Source organism: Gymnoscopelus microlampas (assembly GCF_963454915.1).
Source record: "Gymnoscopelus microlampas genome assembly, chromosome: 7".
Taxonomy (NCBI): Eukaryota; Metazoa; Chordata; class Actinopteri; order Myctophiformes; family Myctophidae; genus Gymnoscopelus; species Gymnoscopelus microlampas.
Window position 1 is genome coordinate 43,816,579 of NC_139944.1, and position 25,242 is coordinate 43,841,820.

Genomic DNA, 25,242 nt, shown 5'->3' on the forward strand with positions numbered 1-25,242 from the left:
ACACACACACACACACACACACACACACACACACACACACACACACAGATGATAATTAACCCTATCCTAGGTTAGTTGTCTCCAGTTATGACAAGGCCTTTAGTTGTCTCCTGCTTGCATAATAGCTGACCCCCTCCTTTATAGATGACCCCAGGAAGATTTGACCCCAGGAAGAATAGCCACGGCTGAAGCAGTGACCAATGGGGATCTTAAATAAACCTTTAACCCCTGCTTCTACCCAGTGTTGCCAAGTCTGCTTATTATAAGCGACTTTGGGTTTGTTTTTCTGTAAAGTTGCTTGTAAATATTGGTAGTTGCGGGTTGCTTTTTTTGGGCTTGCTTTTAAAGTGTAGTTGCTTATTTGAGTTGGCTTCCAAATGTCGTTTAAACCAGTGGTTCTCAAACCTTTTCATGTCAAGGACGGTAGGTAGGACCTAGCCTAGTAAACCCCCCCTGACTTGGGCACCATTGGCCCGATTCCAGCTAAACCGTGCACGCACACACCCTGGGCGCCAGAGCAGAATCTCTGCCGAATATTTCAGATCGGCCTATTATATATATTATATCTTTTGCAAAACACATGTTTTGATATTACTCAAGCAATTCATGTGATCAAGACGGATCTGATTTTTCTCTCATATTCCATCCTGATTGGCTAAGATTGGCTTCCAAAGTTTGCAGGATTGGTCCGTTTTTAACAAAATGCCCCAAATCATGAACACAGAGTGCGATTTCTGTGAAATTTCGCACGCACATTCCCACTAGGCCAAGGAAGAAATGCCACCCTTTTCACATTGGCCTATTATAGCGCCACCAAGAGGCCGATTTTTACCAAAAGAAATGTTATATTACTCCTACAAATGTTGTCACGCAAATCGGTACACATGTCTGTAGTCAAGTGATCAAGGCGGATCTGTCCGATTGTATGGCTATAACACTATAAGCCACTTCACATTAATAACAATACAATGAACAGTAACTCAAACACAAAAGTATATTCTACACTCTCACAAATCAACAAATCGTGTCTTCATCAACATTAATCCCTCAACTTCTACAGATTCCACTCACCTCTATAATGACCGAATTCCAAACATTGCTGGCCCACAATAATCTACCTGACCTGGCGGAGACCTGTGCTCCATAGGAGCACTTTTTCTAGTTTTATTTCTCTTTGTTTGCACTTGTTGCACAGTGTTTTATAAATAAAGCACTTTTAAGCTGAAGATGGCCAATATTGATGATAATAGAAAAATTAATTAATAATATCGTATCGATATCGTGAGCCCAATATCATGTATCGTATTGTGAAATTAGTGTATCGTGACACCCCTACTATCTATCTGTTTATATATCTATTTACGTATATCTATGCAGACTTCCAGGGACACTACAACTCCAAACAAAAAAAAGAGAAGAAGTGGCTTAAATGAAATCAACTTCATCAGTCCCTGCCTGGGGAAATCTGCTTTGTCAGTCCCTACCTATGCCAATGCTTCAATGCCCCTATGTAATTTCAGATGAATTCCCCAAACAATTGAGGAGAAAAAAAAGGATGCAGACACACAGGGCAGTTTTCTCAATTGTATATGCAGTAGGATGTGAAATATCAGGGTAATCCTTTACACCACACATCAAGTGAAATAAGATTATAAGCATGTGCAAATAAAACCAAAAATAAATGATTGTTAAAAAAATAAAACACAGGTTTTGTTTTTCCCCCAAAGCTGTCAGGTGGCTTCCGTAGCAACAGATTGACATTTAAATGAATACATTATAAATACAGACTACAACTTCCGGATGTTTCCTCAGCATTACCATCACTATTCCAATTGATTCATACTGGTGAGTTAATTATCTGTTCTTTTTGTGTCGATGTTTGTCGAGTTGTTTGTAGAGAAGACAACTTCTTGCGGACGTATCAGGCAGTTTGTCCAGGTTGTAATAGATACATGGAGTTAGTTAATCTAGGTTGTACCAGACAGAAACTAATAGGTCAACAGAGGGTTAGTGTAGGTTGTACTATTGATAGATTTAGTCCTCATTGTACAGACATATACTGTATATACAGACGGTTAATCCAGGTTGTACCTGACACATACTATAGACCAATAGACAGTTAGTCCAAGTTGTACCACATGTACGCTATTCACTCACGTTATGAAGCCACTCCCTGACCATTTTGATTAGCTACGCTCTCCTTCCTTTGGCTGGGAGGAACTTGGGCACGCTTCACAAGCCTTAAAGCCTTGCTGTTAGCGTGCCTGCCTTGTTGTCAAGTGATGTAAAAATCACATAGATCGGGGTGTAGACGTGGTGGTTTGCATAATTTGTCAATGTGAATAGCATTGACACGATACCAGACACAGTTTAGTTAAGAGACATAGCCCAGGTTGAAAAGTTTGCTATAAATATTAAAGAATGTCCTCCATAACCTCACCATGGTGACACAGACAATATTGTTTGACCAGCTGGTAAAGCTCAAGATGTTTAGCAACCACCAAAGCTGTAGGGTCAACATGGCTGCCACACTCTTATGTCTATGGTTTCTGGCCCATCCATTGTTGTGAAATCATGGCCATGTACAGTATTTGCTCAGGTTAAAAAACACGGAATATTGTACGTGTAGAACAGTGTTTTGTTGGAATAATATTGTTTAATCCTAACGCAATCATGTTATGAGAGTGAGCTGTATTATGGATGAACATCCAATCGGCAGTTAGCACGTTGACACTAATAACAAGATAATATTGGTCAGGGTGAAACCCACCTCCAGACAATATTTCCCAGGCTCCATTTTCACTAGAATCTAGATGACAACAATAATTACTGGACATTATACCTAGGTACCTAGCAAAGCGCTAACCAACAAGGCTTTGTTTATTTGCTGTCCAGGAAATGTTCTCTTTTGTATTAAGCTTGAAACGGTCACAGTCGTAATACTGCTGTCATGCGCACATGCATGCATGCTGGGAGTTCTGTGGTTTCCACCTGACAGCAGGGTTAAATCATTCATTTCTGTGGCAGTGTTCACAGACACAAAAATATTTGTATATATATATATATATATATAATATATATATGTTAGATTTAAGCTTTTGAAGATTTGTGCCTTCGTCCTGAATCAACAATTCGGGGACAATTGTTTGCCTCGTCTCATTGAACATCGACCACCTGGTACATCTAGGTGGTTAAAGTTCGCTTCTCCATTCTCAACAACTACCTTTAATGGGGTGTCTGGTGAGGTACAACACTCCCCAGGCCCGGGTTTGATTCCTGACAGCGGTACCAGAGAGTAGAAACAAACAGAGGTCCAACTTCCATTGGCCGCCTTGCCTCGTGTGTAATGTGTAAACAGCTGAGCGGCAATGCGTCATCAAACCTTTCTATGAGTAATAACATACAAACATTCTTTACCTGTTTCTTGACTGTATGATCAACCACATCATCAACAAACGTATGTGATACCACGTTGAAGCAGGAGAGACCACATCACAAAATTTGCCAGCTCAGGGCCACATTACACACAACCAACAACCACAGTTACAGGCGCCGGTGTATCACCAATACGGGTCAGTTGGCTCATTTCTATTCTATAGCGGTCCAATGAACAGAGTCACCGAAATAGCGGAACCTACTGGTTGGTCGGGTAGGGAGGGGAAATGGGGAAGATGGCATGAACCTCTGTTATGATCTGCCAGTGAAACTCCTTGCCGTCAGGTGAAAAACTGTAGCCGTTAACTTACATGCAGATTGCAGGGTGTATAGGCCATGACAAAAAAATAAATAAATAAAATTAAAAAAGAAAACTACCATTGATGTGCCCTTTAGCAAGGCACTTAACAACCAACTGCTCTAGGGGAGCTGCTCAGTGGCCAGCAGTAAAAAAAAAAGTGCAGTTTTACTGAGTAGCTACCAGTGGCCAACAATAGAAAACCATGGTTGTACTGTACAGTTGTAAAATAACATTAGTGCTCTATCAATTTTCTCCCTCATTAAAGAAAAAAAGAAAAAGCCTTCAGTATACGGTTTCACCCTGCTGGTGTGAGGAAGCTCTTTCCAACTTCTTTAGAGCACAGTGTTTGAAAAATGTCCCTCAGGTTGTCAAATATAACTTGGTCTGGGGACACAACATCAATCAAATGAAAACAAACAGGCTTCAGTTATTTAACTAAATTAAGCAGTGGTTCAGGGTTCCAGTCTAGGTGAAGTTAAATCTTCTTCATAATAATAATTCATGTCACAGGATGTTAATATGAAAACGCCTTTTTCTCAACAACTGTCAATGTCCTCCTCACACTCCTCTTTCAATCCCACCCCTGTGGGTTAAAGTGCTACAGAGTATCTTATTCTCGTTATGACATTCATTTTCATTCATTCACTGAATCACAAAAAAAAACATTGCATCTGATTGGAAAAATGATTGCACTGAATAAAAGGAATTCCAAACGCTTTCACTGCAGAGTAAATTGAAGCATTTTAAAATGTTCTCTTTGCGTGTGCTGCAGTCTAGTTTATGTTCCACACCATGCTGACATTGTGTCCTTCCATCAGCTAAATGACCGCTGTCCAGTCCTGGGGTGTCATGGTAGAAAGGGCAGCGGAGCATTTGTTTAGATTGTCAAAGGTTTGTCAGAAGGTTTCAAGTTAAATCCCACGCTGATCCTAACTTTCTACCATGTTGAAGTGTCCCGGAACAGGGCACTGACCTCTGAGGTCAGGGGTCAACCAGAGAGGTTCAGCACCTCCCCTCCACAGGGAACAACGGGTTTCTCTAGGCACAAGTTTCCATATGGCACACAGTGAGTCTCCATTCCAACACAAACACAATGAAAAGCATGTGGAGAATGTTTTAAAATGGCGGTAGAGCAAACCAATCACATTGTGGTTGTAGAGCTTCGGGCGGAGTCAGTAGAGGAACTTGCAGTTCCACTGGCTAGCTTTCCACTCTCTGTGGGTTCAGAGTGGTAGGGTCCAGGGGCTGGTTAGAAGATGGACATAATCCAGCAACTCACTGGCCAACTAAAATTTGACAATAGAATAGGACCTCCAAATGGAAGCTGGCCCCGTCTCCAAAAATATAAAAAACAGCTCAATGGAGGAAGAAAAAAAAGCAATTAAAAGCAAATAATAGCAGTATTGTGTCGTTGCAGGAAGTGGTCAATGCATCCACATTCAGGTAGCTTAAAATGCTATTGCCATGGCAATAGTCAGCTTTCTCCAACAGCCGTCACCCACCAGGGGTGGCGGGTGATAGATCAAAGGTCGTCCAGTTTACCATCTCTGGGGTGATGTTGGGGTCAGCTGGCCAGATGCAGTCAGGTGATTGGTTTGCTGTGGTCTACAGTCTCCGCCTTTCTCAGTTTGCCTTTGCTGAACGTGTGAATGGAGCTGAGCAGAGCAGCGCGCCCCCCCGCCCCATCACACTGACCTTCAGGATGGATGGCGGAAGGGGGAGGGGGAGGTGGTGGAGGAGGAGGGGGTGGAGGAGGGGGAGGTGTGGTCTGGACTCCTGTATGGGTCAGAGTAGAGAGAAGGGAGTCAGAATCACACTGTGTATGAATATTATTAATTAACCCATTGAGACCTGAGGCCGGTTCTGCAAATGCCTTCTAAATCAATAGTTCTCACACTTTCAAGATTTCTCAAAAATGTTCAAAAAGTGACGCGCTGTGAGCTTGTAGATCTGCTATTTTTGAATAGCCGACGCAAAAATGTAAAATGACACAGATGCTTTCCCGGTTTTAATGGGTTAATTGATGAATACAATATAAAAATGTACATTAAGTAATGCAATACTTAAAATAATGACAACAGGTACATAAATAAATCATTAAAAAAAAAGAAAACAAACTGAAACTTGTGTTTTTTAGATCCTATCTATGAATACATACTATGTGACCATTATTGCGTTAAAGCAATGTTGAACTTTGGTAGAACCTTGGGTTGTATTGCCACCTGGGCATGATAGAAACCACAGATAAAAGTTGTTTGACAATACTTGGACTCAGTTAGCCCCAGGTAGGTAGCCCAGATAGCTATACAATCATGGCTCAACAAAGGTTCAACATCGCTTTATCTAGAATTTTTCTATAGAGTTCCAAGGAACTAGGGAGTGGCATTCATTGTACTGAACTGACAGGGATCTCTGTCCCACTCATCGGCAACATTTTGCATTCCAAAATAAATGAAACCACATTTTGTTGAGCAGATGCAGAGTGACGTGCGTTTCCATCCAACGACTTACGTGGACTGTGACGTTTCACTTTAGAAAGTCTGAATGCAAGGAACATTTAGGAGTTAGCATTTAGTCTCGTTTCAATTGTCTTCTGTATTGATTTATTTTCCTTGCTGAAGTTTAGATCACTGCAAAAACATTTGTCTACAATGGGCTTGACAGTTGGATGGAAGCAGAAGAAAGTCAGAACATTCAGTGGAGGAACAGGTCCGTAGTGAACTCTGAAAGTCCACCCATCTCTCTGATGACAAGGAAACCAATAATGGAACAAAAGCTTGAATTCTACCTACATTCACCAAAGTGCTCCTCTTTCAACACAAACCAGATTGACAACTTATAGACAAACAGGCAGATAGACGGACGGACAGACAGACAGACAGACAGACAGACAGACAGACAGACAGACAGACAGACAGGCAAGCAGACAGACAGACAGACATATTCCACACATCACAATCTCCAATGAGAGCAGAGGTCTGAATCAGACTGTGTTGGGCAAATAGAATCAGAGGAAGAGAAGGGAAACTTTCTAGAACTTTTTCTAGAATCATTGTAGATTGTGAAAGTTGTTTTTTTGAAAGAAGCATGTACACCCTTTCCCAAGCAAGCAGTGAATTACTATATTATATTACTTACACTTGACAGCAGGTCGGGAAGTTCAATGTGCTCTTTTATGTACAACCACCAAATAAAATAGATAGGTCATAAGTACTCTACTTCCATGTTCACAGCCACCTAATTTACTGGGGGACACGATAATGCTTATTGCTATGGACACCATACCCAATACATCTTAATATTGAACGAATGCTTCATGAGGCTCCCATGGATTGATTATTATTTCCACAGTTTGGCTATGAATGGAAATTCACTTTTCTGCTTAAGATAAGAGAGAAAGAAAAACTCTCTTCTTAAGTTTCTCTCATCTAATACAAAATGTCTTAAAATTAATCTTTAAAGCTGCATAGTGCAATACTTTTTGACTTATACTTTTTGTCACAATATGTGCTTTGTGAAGGTTTGATTGAGACTGAAATGTCCTTTAATGCAGAGTAGCCAATAGTGCACGTACAGACTTTCTCAACGATTTTCAGTCTTAAGGTCATTACACACCGGCGATTATGTGAATATATGCAAAATTCGGACTTGGTCCGAATAAATAAAATGTGCTTTTTCGCTCCCCGAAACTGATGTAGAAGCTTGCATTGACTTAGAAGTTAAAAAAAAAAAAAAAAAAATATTCGCATGAAAAAATCGTCCCCGGTGTGTACGGACCTTTAGCCTTCATTTAAATACATATTCGGAGAAAATCACTGTATATTATACCCAGATCACATCATAAGCCAATCAGTCCTTTAGTGACACCCAGAGTCACTAAAACTGTCTTGCCAGTCGAGGTGGCGGGCTCTTGTGTCCACAGGTCAACAGTCTCAATAGACCTTTTTCACGACAGCCACAGTGACATAAATAGAAGGGTAATGTTACATCCTGTAAAGGTGTTGACACTACTTAAGGCCAGTGTGCCATTCAGGTCAAACAGAGTCAGGGAGCTGCTATTGTGAACGTTGGCTCACTGGACAGGCTCTGCTACACTAAATGATTCCACTAATTTGGACTACACTAAAAGTTGAATTGGCCTTTGTTTACTAACTAATGTTTGACAATTTAGTCATTTCCGAGACTCTTTTCAGAGCAGATATTGTGACGGGTAAACACAGGTGAAGCTAATAACATTACTTGTGGATGTGTTTCATTTAGGTGTTGACTGTGTGCCGTCATGGACAGCTCCTTTACAGTTAAAGTCTGGCTGATACACAGAAACTCATGAATGAAACACACAGCACAAATGTATTTAACTAACGTTATTACCTTCTGCTGTGTTTACCTGTCAAAAAGTGATACAATGCTGTGAAAAGGGTTGATTCCGTAGTGCAGGGTCAAGGACACACTGCTGAGAATGGACCCTTTTCCCACATGTGCATCTGTGAGAATGCACCATTGAACTGGGGTTGTTGATTTTGATATATTGTCCAGTCTTAGCATAACCACTTAAAACCCTACATACTTTGTGGACCGGGGTCCCTCACGGCTCTATCCCTTGCTCCCTCCATTTTCCCTCTACACCAAATCTGTCCTAATTTTGCAGCATGTTCACCTATTATGAAATGGCCAGAATAAAGATTTTGGTTGCAAGTGGTCAAGTGTGTCTGTATGCTTGGGTCAGAGTGCACAGCAGCTTCAAAAAAAATGCAAGATAATCATTATTTGTTTTTACTTTACCCTGCATTACGGTCAGAGTGGAGCATGCTCTACGGAGACAGCAGGGAGAAGAGAGAGGGACATGACAGTTATTCATTCAGGAACAACAGGATGGACAGAATTTACTGCTATGACCAGGAGAGGAGAGGAGAGGAGAAATCTAAATATGCAATGACACTAGTATTTACAGCAGACAAAAGAGGACTGAAGGGTTGCAGGTACCAATCCCATACCAGCAAGAAAACTCAGTCATAGTGGCACAGTGACTATGAAACCAATGGCACTCCCTCTGTGTGTAGATAGGTACCGAGTATGGCCAGAGAAAAACATGCCCCTATGACTTTTACAAAGCATCTGTCTTCTGGGGGACCGGACAACGTGTCAACAACGTGTCAGTACACGCATAAAGACCGGACAAAACAATGTGTCCAGTCAGTACACGCTTAAAGACCGGACTCAACAATGTGTCCAGTCAGTACACGCTTAAAGACCGGACTCAACAATGTGTCCAGTCAGTACACGCTTAAAGACCGGACAACAACGTGTTCAGTCAAAGAGGGAGGTGGTTATATCACTACACACTTAATAGGCAACTCAGTCATTACATACATGTTTAACGACCGGACAATGGAAATGTTCAGTCACTATACTGTTTTTTGATTTTTTTAAGATTTATTTTTGGCCTTTTATGCCTTTATTGATAGGACAGTAGGCTGACAGGAAATGGGGAGAGAGAAATGGGGAGTGACATGCAGCAAAGGCCGTCAGGATCGGGACTCAAACCCGTGACACACTGTCAGGCTAGACTGAGCCTAGGTGCCTGGACCGCTACGCCAGCGATCCAGGCCCAGTCACTATACTGTTAACGACTAGGCAACAGACGCTACACACGTAACGACCAGGCAACAACGTGGCCAGTCGCTACACACTTAACGATCGGAAAAAAACAACATGTCCGGTCACTACACACTTAAATAGGCAACTCAGTCATTACGTATATACTTGACCACCGGACAACAACATGTTCAGCATGTTATGGGGCGGCCATAGCTGAGTGGTTAGTGAGCCCGCCTAGGGAGCCAGAGGCCCTGGTTGCCCAGGTTCGATTCCAGGCCAGGTCAGCATATGTGTCGATGAAATGAAATTTGTCCCTGAGCAAGACTCTTAACTCCTAATTGCTCACAGGTTCTCATTGGAAACAAGACCGCAAGTACTTTCATGAACGACTTGTTAAAAGGAATTGTCCTTTATCCTTCAGCCACTGCACAGTTAACTAGGCAACTCAGTCAGTATAGTACAGCTCAACAACCAGGCAAGGCATTCCTTGCTTTCCTTACTTTGCCATTCCTCATTGGCAAAACGAGGTTGAGGGTATGATCGACGGAATAGGTTATAAGAGCTATGGCAAAGTAAGTGCTATGGCAAAATACCAGATTTAATTGTAGCACACTATATTAATACAATGAGACGTGCAGTGGAGACTCAGAGCACACTACAATAATATTTAATGCCAAAGCTTATTAACCAAAAATCTGTGACGGCTCTGTAGTACACCACAAAGCAGTTAGTGTTGTTTGTCTCTGCAGGACAGAGTTGTGCTGCACTGGTTCTGCACTATCATAGTAGTGATCCCTTCTGACCACACGGGGCACTACGCAAACTGTCAGTTTACAAACACAATCAAACAAACAAACACACATACAGTGTTTACTGTACGTATATATAGTGAGTGAGACAGACAGAGACAGACATACTGTACAGAGACAAAGAGAGACACACAGAAAGAAGTGTGTACCTGTTGTAGAGGGAGGAGTGGGGGAGGAAGGGGATGTGTGAGGAGAACTGGCACCCGAGCCTGCTGAGAGCGAGAGAGCGAGAGAGAGAGAGAGAGAGAGAGAGAGAGAGAGAGAGAGAATCTGCAGTGGTTAGAGGTGGTCTCCCTACTCTTCCACTGAGACAATTAGATCCTGGTGTTGGGTAGGACATCAAATGATTGACAAGTTGCCCTGTCCGAAGCTCATAAGCCCAATAAATGCCCTGGCCAAGGAAGAATTCCCTCTTGGATGGGTGGTTTGGGTTTGGTTACCCACATGGGAGACCCAGGTTCAAATCCCAGGTGTTACAGTTGCAATTAGCTCTCTTTGTCGGGAGAGGACTTAAAACGGATTTAGCTTTAATATATATATAATATATATATATAATATGTAGACCTTGTATTGTGAATTTGTACTTCCATGTACTGTTGTTCTCATGTCTTACTAAATAAAGTACATCAATCAATCAATCAATCAATCAATATACTACTGTACATACCAGAGTTAGTGCAGTATTCAATGTGGTATAAAAGAATAGCAGTATTCAATGTAGTATAATATACTAGCAACATACCGGAGTTATTGCAGTATTCTACGTAGTATAAAATAATAGCAACATACCAGAGTTATTGCAGTATTCTACGTAGTATAATATACTAGCAACATACCAGAGTTATTGCAGTATTCAATGTAGTATAAAATAATAGCAACATACCAGAGTTATTGCAGTATTTGACAGAGGAGTCCTCTTCATATGCTGATTGTCTTGACTTCTACAGAAAACATTAACATAATGTCATGAGAATCAGGCAGGTAAGGTTGCAGGTTCACATCCCTGAAGTAGTTGAGAAACTCTGGGCAGGGCACGGTCAATGAATGACACATTAGATTTCCACATGTAACAAAGTAATTGTATCACCGTCATTTATTACACAAGTGTGGAATTATTTCTTGTATTCACTGTTGAATACAAGGTATGGCCTTGCTGACTTGTGTAGTGGGCTGAGCGAGGAGACGTCTTGTGACAACACTGACATGAAGTTGTCATTTGTCTTTCTCCTTGTGATTCATTCAGTCATTCAACCTTTATTTATGTTCTCGGAAATACATTGAGGGCAGAGCCCTCATTTTCAATGATGCAGACATTACAGAGGGCATAATACAACCGTGTAATAATATTGAAATAAGAACAGCAGGAAAAAACAAGTTATGTATTGTGAAAACAGGCAAAGAACAGAGTATGAAAACAATAATAAAGACGGCGACGCCTTAATTAAAACGATGACAATTTAAAACAACAAGATTAGCGAGCAAGTTTCTAAATTGCCCAAGTGAGATCATGGACTCAATATTTAAAGTGCATTGTAATTCATTCCAGGTAAAGGGAGCTCTAAAACAGAAGGCTGTTTTACCTAGCTCGGTGTAGGCCTTAGGGACAAGTAATGGGATGTAGACCTGAGAACGTGTTTGATGAATGGAAGTATTAGGTTTTAAACAGTGATGAAATATCTGATGTTAACATAGCTGTATAGATGTACAGTAGGTGTACCAATGATGGTATCGTCTCATAGAGAGAGAGGGCCAACCGACTTTAGTGTATAAAGTGCAATGGTGGGTATTGTATGGGTCACCTGTGATGAACCTTAGAGCAGAGTGGTAGATGGCATCTAGGGGATATGTCCTAGCAATCTGACTATTTTAGAACCAAGACACCACTGTAACCGGGAGCTGTATCCTCCCGGGTTCTGGACAACTGCCCAGTTTCACTGTACATTTTTCCTTACTCATCTGTGAAGTGAAATTGGGTCATGATGCTGTACCTTTCTGGCCAGTATCTTCCTCTTCTTCTTCTCCTGTTCTGATCCGTGGTGAGACTGCGCTCTGCTCACACGCCTGAACTGATGGAGCTGAAACAATACATCATCATCATCATCAACAACACAATCATTGTGAACTTCATCATCACCTTCACTAACATTACCATCATCAGCAATATTACTACAATCATCAATTTCATCATCACCTTCATCATCAAAGATAGTTAGACAGTAGTAGTTTGTTTAATTTTGTTGTTTGTTGTAACTAACCATCTTCTGTTCGTCCTGCAGTCGTCTTTCCATACTGTCTTTTGCTGTCTTTAAGGCTTCCTTCAGTTTGCTGGGGATCTGAAATGAAGACACATAAATAACACTTTAATACAGATAAACATAGATTTTTTGGGGACTTGTATGCCTTTATTGATAGGACAGTAGTTTGATAGGAAATGGGGAGAGAGAGATGGGGAGTGACACGTAGCAAAGGCCGTCGGGATCAGGACTCGTACCCGTGACTCGCTGTCAGGCTACATTGAGCCTATGTGCCAAGAAGAAATGCTATCCTACATTTTTCAAATTGGCCTCATGGTGGCGCTATAACAGGATGATTCACGTTTCTAGTGGAGAGACCAGCGTGAAACTTTGCACACACTCCCTAGAAAAAACCTCTGCCCCAAGTCTTTCACATGAGCCTTTTATAGCGCCACCAGGCAAAACATAAACATTTTTTATTACTCCTACAGATTTAGTCCAAACATCATACAAATCATGCATTATCTCTATAGTCATGTGATCAAGACGGATGAGCACCCACCGGCAAAATCATAAATAGGCACCCATGACCGGCAAAATCATAAATAGGTACCTATGACCCCCCCCCCCCCAGCTATATAAGCCTGTTCAACGTCAAGATCCATGTTAGACTCATTGAAAACACACGTCCCTGGTTCGGGTAACTGATATTAGTCCTTCTAATGAATGGGACCTTAACGTTTAGATTTCTTATTTCATTATGTTGATATTTTCTGCAATGTAATATTGCATCAAGGAGTCCTGTAAGTCCATGCATGGGATAACTAATCAAAATGTAGGTCTCACCATTTATTAGAAGGACAACAAATTCTCCTTTAAAATCTTTTTTTTTTTTATTATTTGCAACAATTGTCCCAATGTTAACACTTGGAACAGCAATGTATTTATTTGACACTCTCGAGAGTCAAAATGCATGTACTTATGTCATATCTGAATACTATTTTGAATTAATTGTGTCTCTCTCTCTTGGGCTCGCTAAGTGTCCGTCCTTCCTTTTGGTCTTTCTGGGGACCCATAGTTGTGTAAACAAACAGAGGATGTTAAGGAGTAGAGAAGAAAGGTGGCGTGATGAATGGAGGCTTTCAGACCAAACCAACCTCACATGGAATCTCTGAGAATGCTGACTAAATTAACCACTTAATCCTACAATATACTTAGTTGACTGTGGTCCCCCAGGGCTCTATAATTGCTCCTTGTCCTCCTCTACACCAAACCTTTTAGCCAAAAATAGCCTATCTACCAGCTCACACTGCATTGCAACATGTTATGAACTTGTAGAACTGCTATTTTTGTTCACCCCAGAATAGGAACGCAAAAGGTTCATGTGGTTCACCTGGTGTAAACTGGTTCTAGAGGTTGAACTCACTTTAAACTGCAGTTTGTCTGTCTGGTACAACTGGACATCACTGAACAACCTGGAAAATAATACATAGTAAATATTGACTTAGTTATTAACGTTATTAACGTTTTAACAGAGAAAGAAAGAAATCACAAACAAAGTCATTTGCAGTATGAAGGAGATGTACTCACGGTGTTTGTATGAGTTGTGAGACTGTCGGCATTCCAGTTTTACAAGCTTCAGTTGAAAGAATGGACTGAAGTACAGACACTGTAAAACAAACAAACAAACAAACACACACACACACGAGATACATATTACATATTAGGTTCTCAGTGTTGTCATTCAAGTCTCTATGTGCAAAGGTTTCTAATGGGTGTTTAGGTGGTAGGACAGTTGTGTTTGCGCGTGTGTGTGTGTGTGGGGTGGGGGGTACATACCTACACTACTGTAGGCTGTAGGAGGGTACTGGTCTACAGAAACACTGTCAGCAGGTCGTCCGTAAGTCATCTCATACAGTAAATGACCAAATGAATAAACATCTATACTCTCTGTTGACTGGAAGCACAAACAACACACACATCAATGATACTTTACAGTAGAGTGCAAAGAGTGCAATAGAGTAGAGTAGAACAGTAGAGACGACTATTTTCTTGAAATAAATTTATATTTTTGGAATATTATTTTAACATTTTAAAACATAAATCTTGTATGGGGGTCCCTGGCACAAAAACTTTTCAGATGGGGGTCCACGGCCAAATACATATTAATTTTGGGGTGCTTTGACACGAAAACGTTTGAGAACCACTTGAGTATAGACAATGTCTTACATTGATCTTCCTGAGCTGTGTGATGTGAGGTCTATGGAACGCAGGAAGTCCCAGCATGCTGTTCTCCACCTCCAGCAGACGACAACGACCCTCGTCCAACACAACATTTCCCAGGTGGAGGTGACCGTACGGCAAGCCTTTATCATGGAGGAACCGCAATGCCTGTGTATACACACACACACACACACACACACACACACACACACACACACACACATTTGAAAGACGCTGACCTACTGTATGGTGAGCAGATGCATCTCTTCATGAGTCCATTACAGTCAGCTTTGTTTTCTTATCTGACTTAAGGGTCATTTAGACTGTGTGCGTGTGTGTGTGTGTGTGTGTGTGCGTGCGAGTGTGCGTGATTATATACCTCCAGTATGTGTCTTCCATACAATTTAATGTGTTGTAGCTCCAGGCCCTGGCTCTTCTTTGGGTTACAATACTTCTTCAAAAACACATCTTTAGGTTTCACCTACAGAGAGCAGTGGAAATGGTTAATTACACCCCCATGTGCACACACACACACACACACACACACACACACACACACACACACACACACACACACACACACACACACACACACACACACACACACACACACACACACACACACACACACACACACACACACACACACACACACACACATACACGCACACACACTCAGCCAGTTACTGTACCTTACAGATGTGATCTCTCAGAGAGCCTTTCTCATTAAACTGTCTGATGACCAACGCTGAAGACTCACCAGTACTGACAAACAATACTGGACAGATGTATGGATTCTATGGAGGTGAGGAGAGGAGACAGTTTAGCAGTACTAATAGAATAGCAGTGGTGCTACCGCTAATAATTATCATTATTTCTGCTTGTGTGTGTTGTGTTTGTGTACATACAGACAGCGTTGTCAATAGCTTCATTGCAGACTGCAGGTCTTTATCAGACAGGAACTTATCAGGACCTAGATCCACCTGTCACACATGTACAAGAAAGAAAACACACACACACACACACACACACACACACACATACACACACACACACACACACACACACAGTTGTAGTTTAGACACGGTGCCGGTGTTGTGTCAGTATTATATGCATTTATTGTAATAAAAAAAACGGAGCAGCTCACCCAGCTCAACAGCTGTCTTTCTTTGGGAAGCTCTTTGTTTTTGATTAAAAAATACTTCTTTCTGATTCTCCAACCTGGGAACAAAGAAACAGCACTTCTGTTTACCTTTCATTCATTTTAACTGAATACTCAAACTCAGACACACAGACATCCAGCAGTGCACAGCGCACGTCCTTGATCAAGATTTCATTCAAATTTCTACTTTTTTTTTCTTTTAGTTTTTTTTACTGTTGAGCGGCCCAGTTTGAGTGGAGAATGGAGCGAGAGGTGCGCAAATCAACGTGAGCGACGGGGAGCGGAGCGTGGGGGGGTCAACAACATGAGCGAATAGCGAGCGTGAAACCACCGCCCTGGAGCGCCGAGCAGCATTTCTACCCGCTCCGCTCACATGCTCTGCTCACTTCTGATTTGGTCCATTAAGGAATTGTGTGGTTATTCTGTTAATTATGTGGAGGATAATTTCAAATCAATATGTTATGTCGAAATATTGATTTGATTGATTCGGTTCAACGTATTCTGTTTCCAGTCCAGGACTTACCAATGTCTCTGAGTGGTTCCACTACCTCCCACTGTGGATCTGACCTGAAGAACATAGAAACCTGTTGAAGGGCAATCTCTGGAGACAGAAGAAACAGAAGGGGAGGGGGGCACAGTGAGATAAAGAGTGAATGACAGGTAAAGAGATAAAAACCGCAGGAGGAAAACAGAAATGGAGGAAAAAAAGGGGAAACAAAGAAAGATTGAATCTCAGAATCAGAATGAACTTTCTTGTCACATCAACAGGTTTGTAACAGTGGGTGAAATTAGTTTTTGTGCATGCTGCATCATTTTAGTTGTTTCCATAAAAAAAGAAAGGGAAGAAGAAGAGGCCAGGGGAAGAGAGATCAATCAATAAGAAACAAACAAATGATCTACATATTTACACATGGTACCTGAGATTAGACATAAGGTGCGGTAAGTACCTGAGGTAAGACATAAGGTGCAGTCAGTACCTGAGGTAAGACATAAAGTTGCTTGAGATTAGCAGCAGATCTATACTGCACATATGATATGCTATGGACTCAAGTTAAGGTGCGAGAAAAAAAAAAGGTTGTAGGCTATACCTGATGTAATGACAGCTAGCAATCTCAGTGAACCACCATGTGATAAAGATAACTCCTTATAACTCGTATTGCATGAAATTCACAATCACAATTTCAGGTTTGATCTCCATAACATGTTGATGCGTCACCAACCATGGTTCTGAGCAACATGGCAACTTCAGTCGGAACTATGAACAGCTGAGTACTTTTCTAATTGTGACCAAATGCAAGAATTGGTAGAATAATCAGAATCAAAGTTGAGGACATTTTGTTGTTAAATTAATCCCAACTATCCTACCCGGTCCCATCAACAGCATGAAAATAAAAACATTAACAGCTGCTCTCCCTATTGTTTTGTTCTTGCTAATATCTGGCCAGACATCTATCCCAGAATTAATTCTATGTGAATAGTTGGGTTTTCCAGGGTGAGGCCTGAGCGGTTGACTATATGAGAAAGGGGGTTGATGTAATTGTTGTAGCTTCATTAATAATCCTCCCTGAAAAACTCAGAGAGGTCTATGGCGACGATGCTACCTTAAAAGCGACATTTTCATTTCAAAACTAGCATTATCTTTCTATTAAAACCCGCAATGACACCCATCTAATGCCAAGTCAGCGTTGTGGAGGGTCTCACAGCACATCAGTGCTCCAACTGGGTCCACAGTCCACACTTTACACAAATATTTCTCAGTGGTCTGGCCATTGGGATAGCTGCTTTCCGCACCGTTAACTCATTCAGTGCCAATGATGTGTAACACGTCCATTTTTAGCCCAGAGTGCCAATGACGTGTAACATGTCAAAACCGTGTTTACGCTAGATGATCACAACAAACCAAACCCTGCCCGAGGATTTAAAAAAAATAAAGATTTCTCTGCTTTCTTTTTTTCTGTGTTTTTGACAAGAACAAGCTATATTCAACAGCCAATAACTAAAGAACGGAGGGTCGTGTCGTGTGACACGCTTTTTTTTCTCCGATGGAAGCAGACACTCCTCCGTCTTTTGCGACACTCACGTGTCGATCGTCCTGGAACTAAATAATCTGTGGCTCTTAGGTTAGTAAAAATGCTCAAAAACACTGGCACTGGCTGACTTAATTAATTCATGAATTCTGGCACTAAATGAGTTAATGTACTTACATTACATGTTGTAGAGTTTTTTGCCCCAAATTTTGGCCAGTAAGCAACTTGTTGCTCCATATTTGGTTACCTATTGAATTATGTTTCCTGCCCCACATTTTGGCCACTAGGCAGCCTGTTGCACTGGACTTGAATTCTGAGTTTTTACTGCTCTGCCTCGCCTATAACTTATTCATTCAAACAGATGTTTGATGCATGCACACATAATTTGTTTTCATTATTAAATAACACTGCATATACAACGCATGCTTTAATGACTTTTGCTTTTCACAATTAAAATATATTGCTGCCTACAATGTATACAAATACATGATCAATACAAACTACACTCAACGGTGATGGGGACAGCTGGGCGGAGGCCTGGTAGTGTCTGGGAGTACAGGGGGCTTTCATGTAGGAAGGGGCCAAACGCCCAAAGGGCGCTTTTATCTAGTTTTAAAAATCATTGTACTGTAATTTATTCATTACAATTAATTTGATCTAATGATGTTACATCACATTGACATGAAAGACGATTTGATTTAACAACAAAGCGGTGACTTCTGTGTGGGGAATCTCCTGGGTCAACTCCTGGATCTGTCCACTGAATTGGAGGACTAACCCACTGAAAGACCAGTGTAATTGGCTGAGTGGCTGTCGGGGCTGCTACTACTGACCTGTGTAATTGGCTGAGTAGTTGTTGGGATCCAGGAACTTCTTGACAAGCTCACAGGCGGAGAGCAGAAGGTGCTGGGTAATAGTGTCCAGGAAGGCCTGCAGTCCTTTCTGTCGCTCAGCAATGAACTCTCTGTCCATGTTACCTATCAACTTCTTACTGGGTAGAAAGAGCGAGACACCAGACACCTAGAGAGAGAGAGAGACATTATACTTTATTACAACTATGAAAATGTGAATACAATGTGAGCCTGGTTTAAAGAAAAGGTCTGTGAGTGACCAGTAATTATGAAGGATTATGATACTTGACCTTATAAGTCATTATAATAGGCTTTATAATGTGTCATGATTGCATTATGAGTACTACCAGTATTATAAGCAGATTACAAGGCGTTTATACATGACCTTGTAATGTAAGTAATTATAAAATGCTTTACAATGAATATTGTTATGAAGCATTATTACTATCTCAGTGCAATAAGCAGATAATGCATTATAAGTGTGTTTATAATGCATTATAGACATAGGCTTCTTAGGAAGTGTTACTGATATATACAGTCAGCAAAAAGACAATGAAGTTTGAGGCGCTTGTGCAGAGGCATTGCCAGTGTTGGGGGTAACGGAATACTTTTTTGGGTAACGGCTTTGTTTTGCGATTAGAGTACTTGGTTACGTTTTCCAAAATAATGGCGTTACTTCGTTACATTTAAGACCTACATTTCCCTGTTCTTTCCATGTTGCCACAAAGGAAAAGAAAAATCCATCCGACGCATTTGCGCTGTTTCCTGATAAATGGACAAGGTTTCCGTGTAACAAGGTTACACGTAAATCAGTGACCGATACCTTGCAGTCTGTGGCGATTGCGTAATCATTCTATTCAATGGGTCACCACTTTTGGTGTGACACATGGCTGACGGTATTACTGGTCTTGTTTTTTATTACATTATTACGTAGCAAAAGCCTCACAATGATCATGGGTGTAGTAACCAAAGCAGTTAATGTTATTACATCCAATGGGCTCAACCCTCATCTCTTTTGTCTGAAAATAATATTGACTGTGAAGCTCGAATGTGATTGCCCACCAGATGGACAAAAGACGGTCTTAGTCCTTCCCAAAATCCTTGCTAATGTTTGAACATCAAATATGCCCCTCTTCACTCACCATCCCTATAGCTCCAGTTTGGCTTTGTATGCAGCCAATTTATCTGGCAACTTAAATTAAGTTGCCATTCTCCCCTGCTCTTGTGCATTTCCTCACAAAGATGCTCAGACTCAAGTTGACGCTGTATGCTTTGATGTGGTTAATCATTTTTCATGTCCTCTTCTACATTCGCCCGATTCAGAGTTTATGCAATCATTGTTTAACCGGTACTGAAAAAGGTGTCATTAAGAGTCGGCCTGACCATTACACACGGCTGTGAACATTTATAGCTCCCATCCCAAAGCACCCTTCCGCTCATAAAACGTAGTGTGTGTGGACACGGGGCCTAAATGAAAGTCCTTTATAAGTTTGCAGCATCTGTGTGTTCTGCTATTCTCTCTGTGTGGCAGTGTGTAGACAGCAGCTAGAGATGATCCCTTAGCTTGCAGGGCTGTAACCATGGCGACAGATCCCACAGCCCAAACTCCAAAGCCTGTCATTCAACCATTCAAACCAATCGTCCAAAAATGTAAGGCATGCCCCCCCCCCCCCCCCCCCCCCCCGATTAGCCTACATGAAATGTGCGGACATTTAACTATTCATGAACAAGAATGAAGCATGTGAGGACATTTAACTAGTCATGAACAAGAATGAAGCCAATGGCAGATTTGGATGACACAGAATAGACTGGCTTCATGATCTTGCATTTTATGAATACTACAGAGAATGAGAAAAGAGACGGAAGACACTCAAGAGACAGAATATGGAAGAAAGAGAGAGAATGAGGAAGAACATACTGTAAACTGTAAGTGTAAGCAGGCATGTCAGTTTTCTCAGTGTCAGGGAGAGGAGGAAAGAGGAGAGAGGACAGAAAGAGAAGAGAGGGATGGAGAGGCTGACAGGGAGGAACGTGAGGGTCAGTCCCGGGTTCCTGGACAGGAAATAAGCTTGTAAAACCTCAGCAAAATCTTAGGGAACTTCTTGTCAAACAGGAAGTGGTGTTGTGATGTGCTCCTTTAAAACCAGTAACCAGGGCCTGACCTGCTCCACTCTGATTACTGGACGAAAGGTGAGTGTGTGCGTGTGTGCGCACGCGCGCGTATGCGTGTGTGACTGTGTGTGTGACTCACCAGCAGTCCAGTGTTGAGCAAGTCAAAATCGCTGTAGCGACGAATCACCTGGAACACATAAGACAAAAACAAGTTTAACTGATTCACATGCTAAAACATATGATTGGTCCATTTGGTGTAGAAAATGTATTGTAAATTGTTTAATTACCTGCCAACTGTTTTCTGGAGACACTCCTCTCTGGACTCTAATAATGTACTCCTAGAGATAGAGAGAGACAGAGACAGACACACGTGTTAAGGCATTAGGATTTGGATCGATGTGATTTGGATGCTGATCTAGGATCTGATCCTTGTACTCCTTACAGTTGGTTTATTATAATGTTGCTTATCTAGGATCTGATCATTGTAATCCTTACTATTGGTTGATTGTTATGTTGCTGATCTGCGATTCACTACAGATTAACCTCGCGTCACCAGGCTTTCCACACAGCAGAAAGCCTGGTTTTCATTCCTAACAGATTAATGTGACCCGGTCTCGGCCATGCCTACTCCTCAGCTAATATCTGGTTATATATCGGGTTGGGAAAGCGTGGCAATGTTATTGTTCCCCCACATGAATGCTGAATCGAGTGGCCTGGTCTCATCAGTTACAACAGTAACTCCACGAGTTAAGCCCAGTCCACACCAATGATTCGCAACGCAACTAGTTGTAACTTGCAACAAGTTGCAAGAAATTGCAATTTGGGGGTAATGTTGCAAGTGTTTGCAGATGGTTGCAAGTTTGCGACGACTAGTTGCATTGCAAATCATTGGTGTGGACAGGGCTTTAGAATAAAACAGAACACTCACATTTATGGTCATTTTTCATTTTAAAGATTAGCTAAAGTGCACCGCATCACAGGTTTATGGGTACTGGGTAGGCCCTAATATTATGACGCTGCTGGCCGAGGGAATCATTTTGAAGGAGAACAGGCTATATCGATATCTGCTCTAGTTTCCGCTGCCTGGTGATATCCGCAGTAGACCGGATCAGAAATTTCCTGTTTTCTTTCCTGTGTTTTTCCTATTGGCTAGAGTTGGCAATTCCAAGGTCCAAAGGTCACCCAGTAAAACCATTCTGGCATAAATCTACACATAGGCGACCGCCACACACTCACGCGCGCGCACACACACACACACACACACACACACACACACACACACACACACACACACACACACACACACACACACACACACACACACACACACACACACACACACACACACACACACACACACACACACACACACACAGGAATTAACTGATGTAAAATCAAAATGTTTATGTTTTCATTTAGGAATATCAACTTACAGCCAACTACTTTTTGAAGTTAGATGTTTCAATTGACATAAGAGCTACTACTATGTGAATCTGTCCAATAATAGTTTTCTACGGCAATGGGCCCCCCAGGGGGGTCCCCAAGTGATTATGGGAGTCCCCAGATGATTAGCTTAATGTGCAACAATGTTTTCTACTTTTCTCACTCAACATTAAACAAACCAACATAAATTACAGTGCGGTATAAGTGTATACAGGGCATCTGCACATTTCTAAAGTGACAATTTAACCTTTTTAATAGCTCTAAAATGGAAAGAAAATAAACAAACCATAAGCCCATTACTACATCAAAAGTAACCAACAAACTATACAAGAAGAAAAGGTCAAACATTGGCCAAATGGTCACATATTACCTAAGAAACAGGTAAACATTTTCGCAATGCGAGGCGTTGTGAGCTTGTCATTCGGCTATTTCACAATATTTATCTGTGGAACCAACTAAATATAATGTTTGTATATATGTAATTATGTATTAGTCTTCTAGTCTATTACTGTCTGAATTGATGCTGTGCCTTATGTATAGTCTACGGTCTGAATAGATGTTGTGTCTAATGTATAGTCTACTGTCTGAATGGATGCTGTGTCTACTGTCTGAATGGATGCTGTGTCTACTGTCTGAATGGATGCTGTGTCTAATGTATAGTCTACGGTTTGAATGGATGCTGTGTCTAATGTATAGTCTACTACTGTCTGAATGAATGTTGTGTCTACTGTCTGAATCTCTACTGTGTCTAATGTATAGTCTACTGTCTGAATGGATGCTGTGTCTACTGTCTGAATGGATGCTGTGTCTAATGCATAGACTACGGTTTGAATGGATGCTGTGTCTAATGTATAGTCCACTGTACAAATAGATGCTGTGTCTATTGTATAGTCTACTGTCTGAATGGATGCTGTGTCTAATGTATAGTCCACTGTCCAAATAGATGCTGTGTCTAATGTATAGTCTACAGTTTGAATGGATGCTGTGTCTAATGTATCTAGTCTACTGTGTGCCTGAATGGATGTTGTGTAATGTACTGTTGTTAATGTGAGGCTTGTGACTGTCAGCCCCTTTACTGTATTTCCAGCCAGGTACCTTATGTTGGTAGCTGCCCTGCGTCAGTAGTTAAATGTTCCTTTGTTGCTTTATCAATGCATCAAGTGCCAAACTGAATACAGTGTTACATGAAACAAATATTTGGTAGCGGTGACTGTGCTTCTAAACCGCTGACAGGCAATCTGCCAGCCAGGATGTGTAGTTGGCCTCAATAGGCTGCTGCCTTATGACCACCCACCCACCTCTCTCTCATTCTCTGTCTCTCTCTCTCTCTCTCTCTCTCTCACACCCACACACACACAAACAAACCCTGTGCCTGGGTTGTTTTGTAGTACTCATACATATGGTATGCTAACAATCTGCCACTAGTTTAACAAATCACAGATTGGAAGTAGTTTCCGGTGTCCTGGCGTGACGTTAGCGCGGTACTAACCATGGGTCAGGGTTACCTCAGCTGACAACAGTGTCACGCGCTAATCGGTGACCTATTCAGTTATGTGAATCCTAAAAGTTGTCAAAAAAACCACACTATTATAACTTCGGGATTAACCATAAGATCCTATCAACAGATTCCCAACATCTCGTTTGTGTTATCATCACAATGTGTTGTGTTGACATTTAGGGCAAGTCCCTTTAAGGGCTGCTACGACAATGTATGGTTATTGCACCAGAATGCTGAGGATTTTGCCTTTTGTCATTATTCATGACAGTCAGACAAACGGCAGTACAGACGCATTTTGTCCTCTGACCTGAGTAACTAGAACCAGTATAGCACGTTTGCCAAGTGCCCCGTATACGTGCCAAACTGCCACCTGAATTCGTGTTCTGGTTTTAAAAAATAAATACGCCAGAGCAGCTAAACACGTGACTTGCCAGAAAAGAGAACCCTAGCTGTGGTCGCTGGTTTCTACAGGTAACCGTCTCCGCTGTAACAACGCAAATCCCCAACTGTCAACAACAAAACGTCAGCAGCTCAGCTCTCAGTCGGCCAGTGAACACAAGCCGACCCGTTTGACCCCAAACACTGTACCTTAAAGAACAGCAGTAACCTAACGATGGCTTAAAACTAGCTATAAGTCTACCAGCTTGTACTGATGTAGTAATTTTACTAGTGTGTGTGTGTGTGTGTGTGTGTGTGTGTGTGTGTGTGTGTGTGCAAAGTAGGGTCCAGGGAATCTTGGGGTTCCTTAAATTGACCCTTACAAGTCTGTAACTCTGACAGTGTACAAATGGAACCAAATGAACCCTAACGGGTCCATTTGGTTCCATTTGTACACTGTCAGAGTTATAGAGAGGTCCTTAAAAATGCGAAAGTTTGAGAACCACGGTTTTATTCCACTGACTCACTGTGTGTGCGTGTGTGTTATTATTCCACCACCGACTCACCGTGTGTGTGTGTAGGTTCTGGCTGGCTTCTATCAGCACCGTCAGAGGGACGGTGTCATCCAACAGCACCCTGCCTGGGGACGGCTTCTCCAGGAAAGACATTGTAGCTGTACACTAAAACACGTCCTTAACGGGTGATAGTGAGATGATGACCACAGTGGCTTCAGTATCCAGAGGTGTTAGGAATATATATCAGGACATGATGACAGACATGTCAGATGTGAGCACCACAGAAAAAGGACGTCGTAGCTTCAGGAAGAGAGCAGCAGCTTCTGTTCGGGTTTTTCGACGTCACACCCAGCCAGGTGTTGCCAGGTTTCGAGAGAGAAACAAGCAACCAGGTCTATGAAAACAAGGCCAAAAGAAGCGAGCCTGGCCTTCGCTCTTTAAATTTATACGTTGGCTATTTGGAAAAAAACAAAATCTTGAAAACTATTTGACATTTCAATAATACCAATCTAGTATGGGGGCCAGGTTCCCTGGCATAACATATTTTCAGATGGGGGTCCGCAGACAAATGCATCTTAATGTGGAGGTTCTTGACTTGAAATTTGAAAATGTTTGAGAAACGCTGGTTAAAACAACATCTAGGAAACAAGCTCAAA

The 25,242-nt window shown here is 41.6% G+C and overlaps 1 protein-coding gene across 4 annotated transcripts; it reads right to left on the minus strand.

The window, feature by feature from the left end:
* Nucleotides 1–1,571: 1,571 nt before the first annotated feature.
* pxk (PX domain containing serine/threonine kinase) lies at nucleotides 1,572–24,887 on the minus strand. Of its 4 annotated transcripts, none has more exons than XM_084063209.1 (19): nucleotides 24,638–24,887; nucleotides 21,040–21,090; nucleotides 20,892–20,939; nucleotides 18,623–18,809; nucleotides 16,286–16,363; nucleotides 15,748–15,821; nucleotides 15,509–15,583; nucleotides 15,293–15,397; nucleotides 14,980–15,081; nucleotides 14,607–14,768; nucleotides 14,217–14,334; nucleotides 13,968–14,046; nucleotides 13,804–13,852; nucleotides 12,399–12,476; nucleotides 12,132–12,218; nucleotides 11,027–11,084; nucleotides 10,293–10,352; nucleotides 8,519–8,547; nucleotides 5,401–5,512 (listed from the first exon to the last, which is right to left on the minus strand). In XM_084063209.1, exons 1-18 carry the CDS (start codon nucleotides 24,737–24,739, stop codon nucleotides 8,531–8,533), a joined length of 1,530 nt encoding a protein of 509 aa, XP_083919335.1. In that variant the 5' UTR covers nucleotides 24,740–24,887; the 3' UTR covers nucleotides 5,401–5,512; nucleotides 8,519–8,530. The 4 variants fall into 4 exon arrangements, with proteins under 4 accessions (XP_083919333.1, XP_083919332.1, XP_083919335.1 ...); XM_084063208.1 differs by having other exon boundaries at nucleotides 10,293–10,355; XM_084063207.1 differs by lacking the exon at nucleotides 8,519–8,547 and having other exon boundaries at nucleotides 1,572–5,512.
* Between the last annotated feature and the right edge of the window lie 355 nt (nucleotides 24,888–25,242).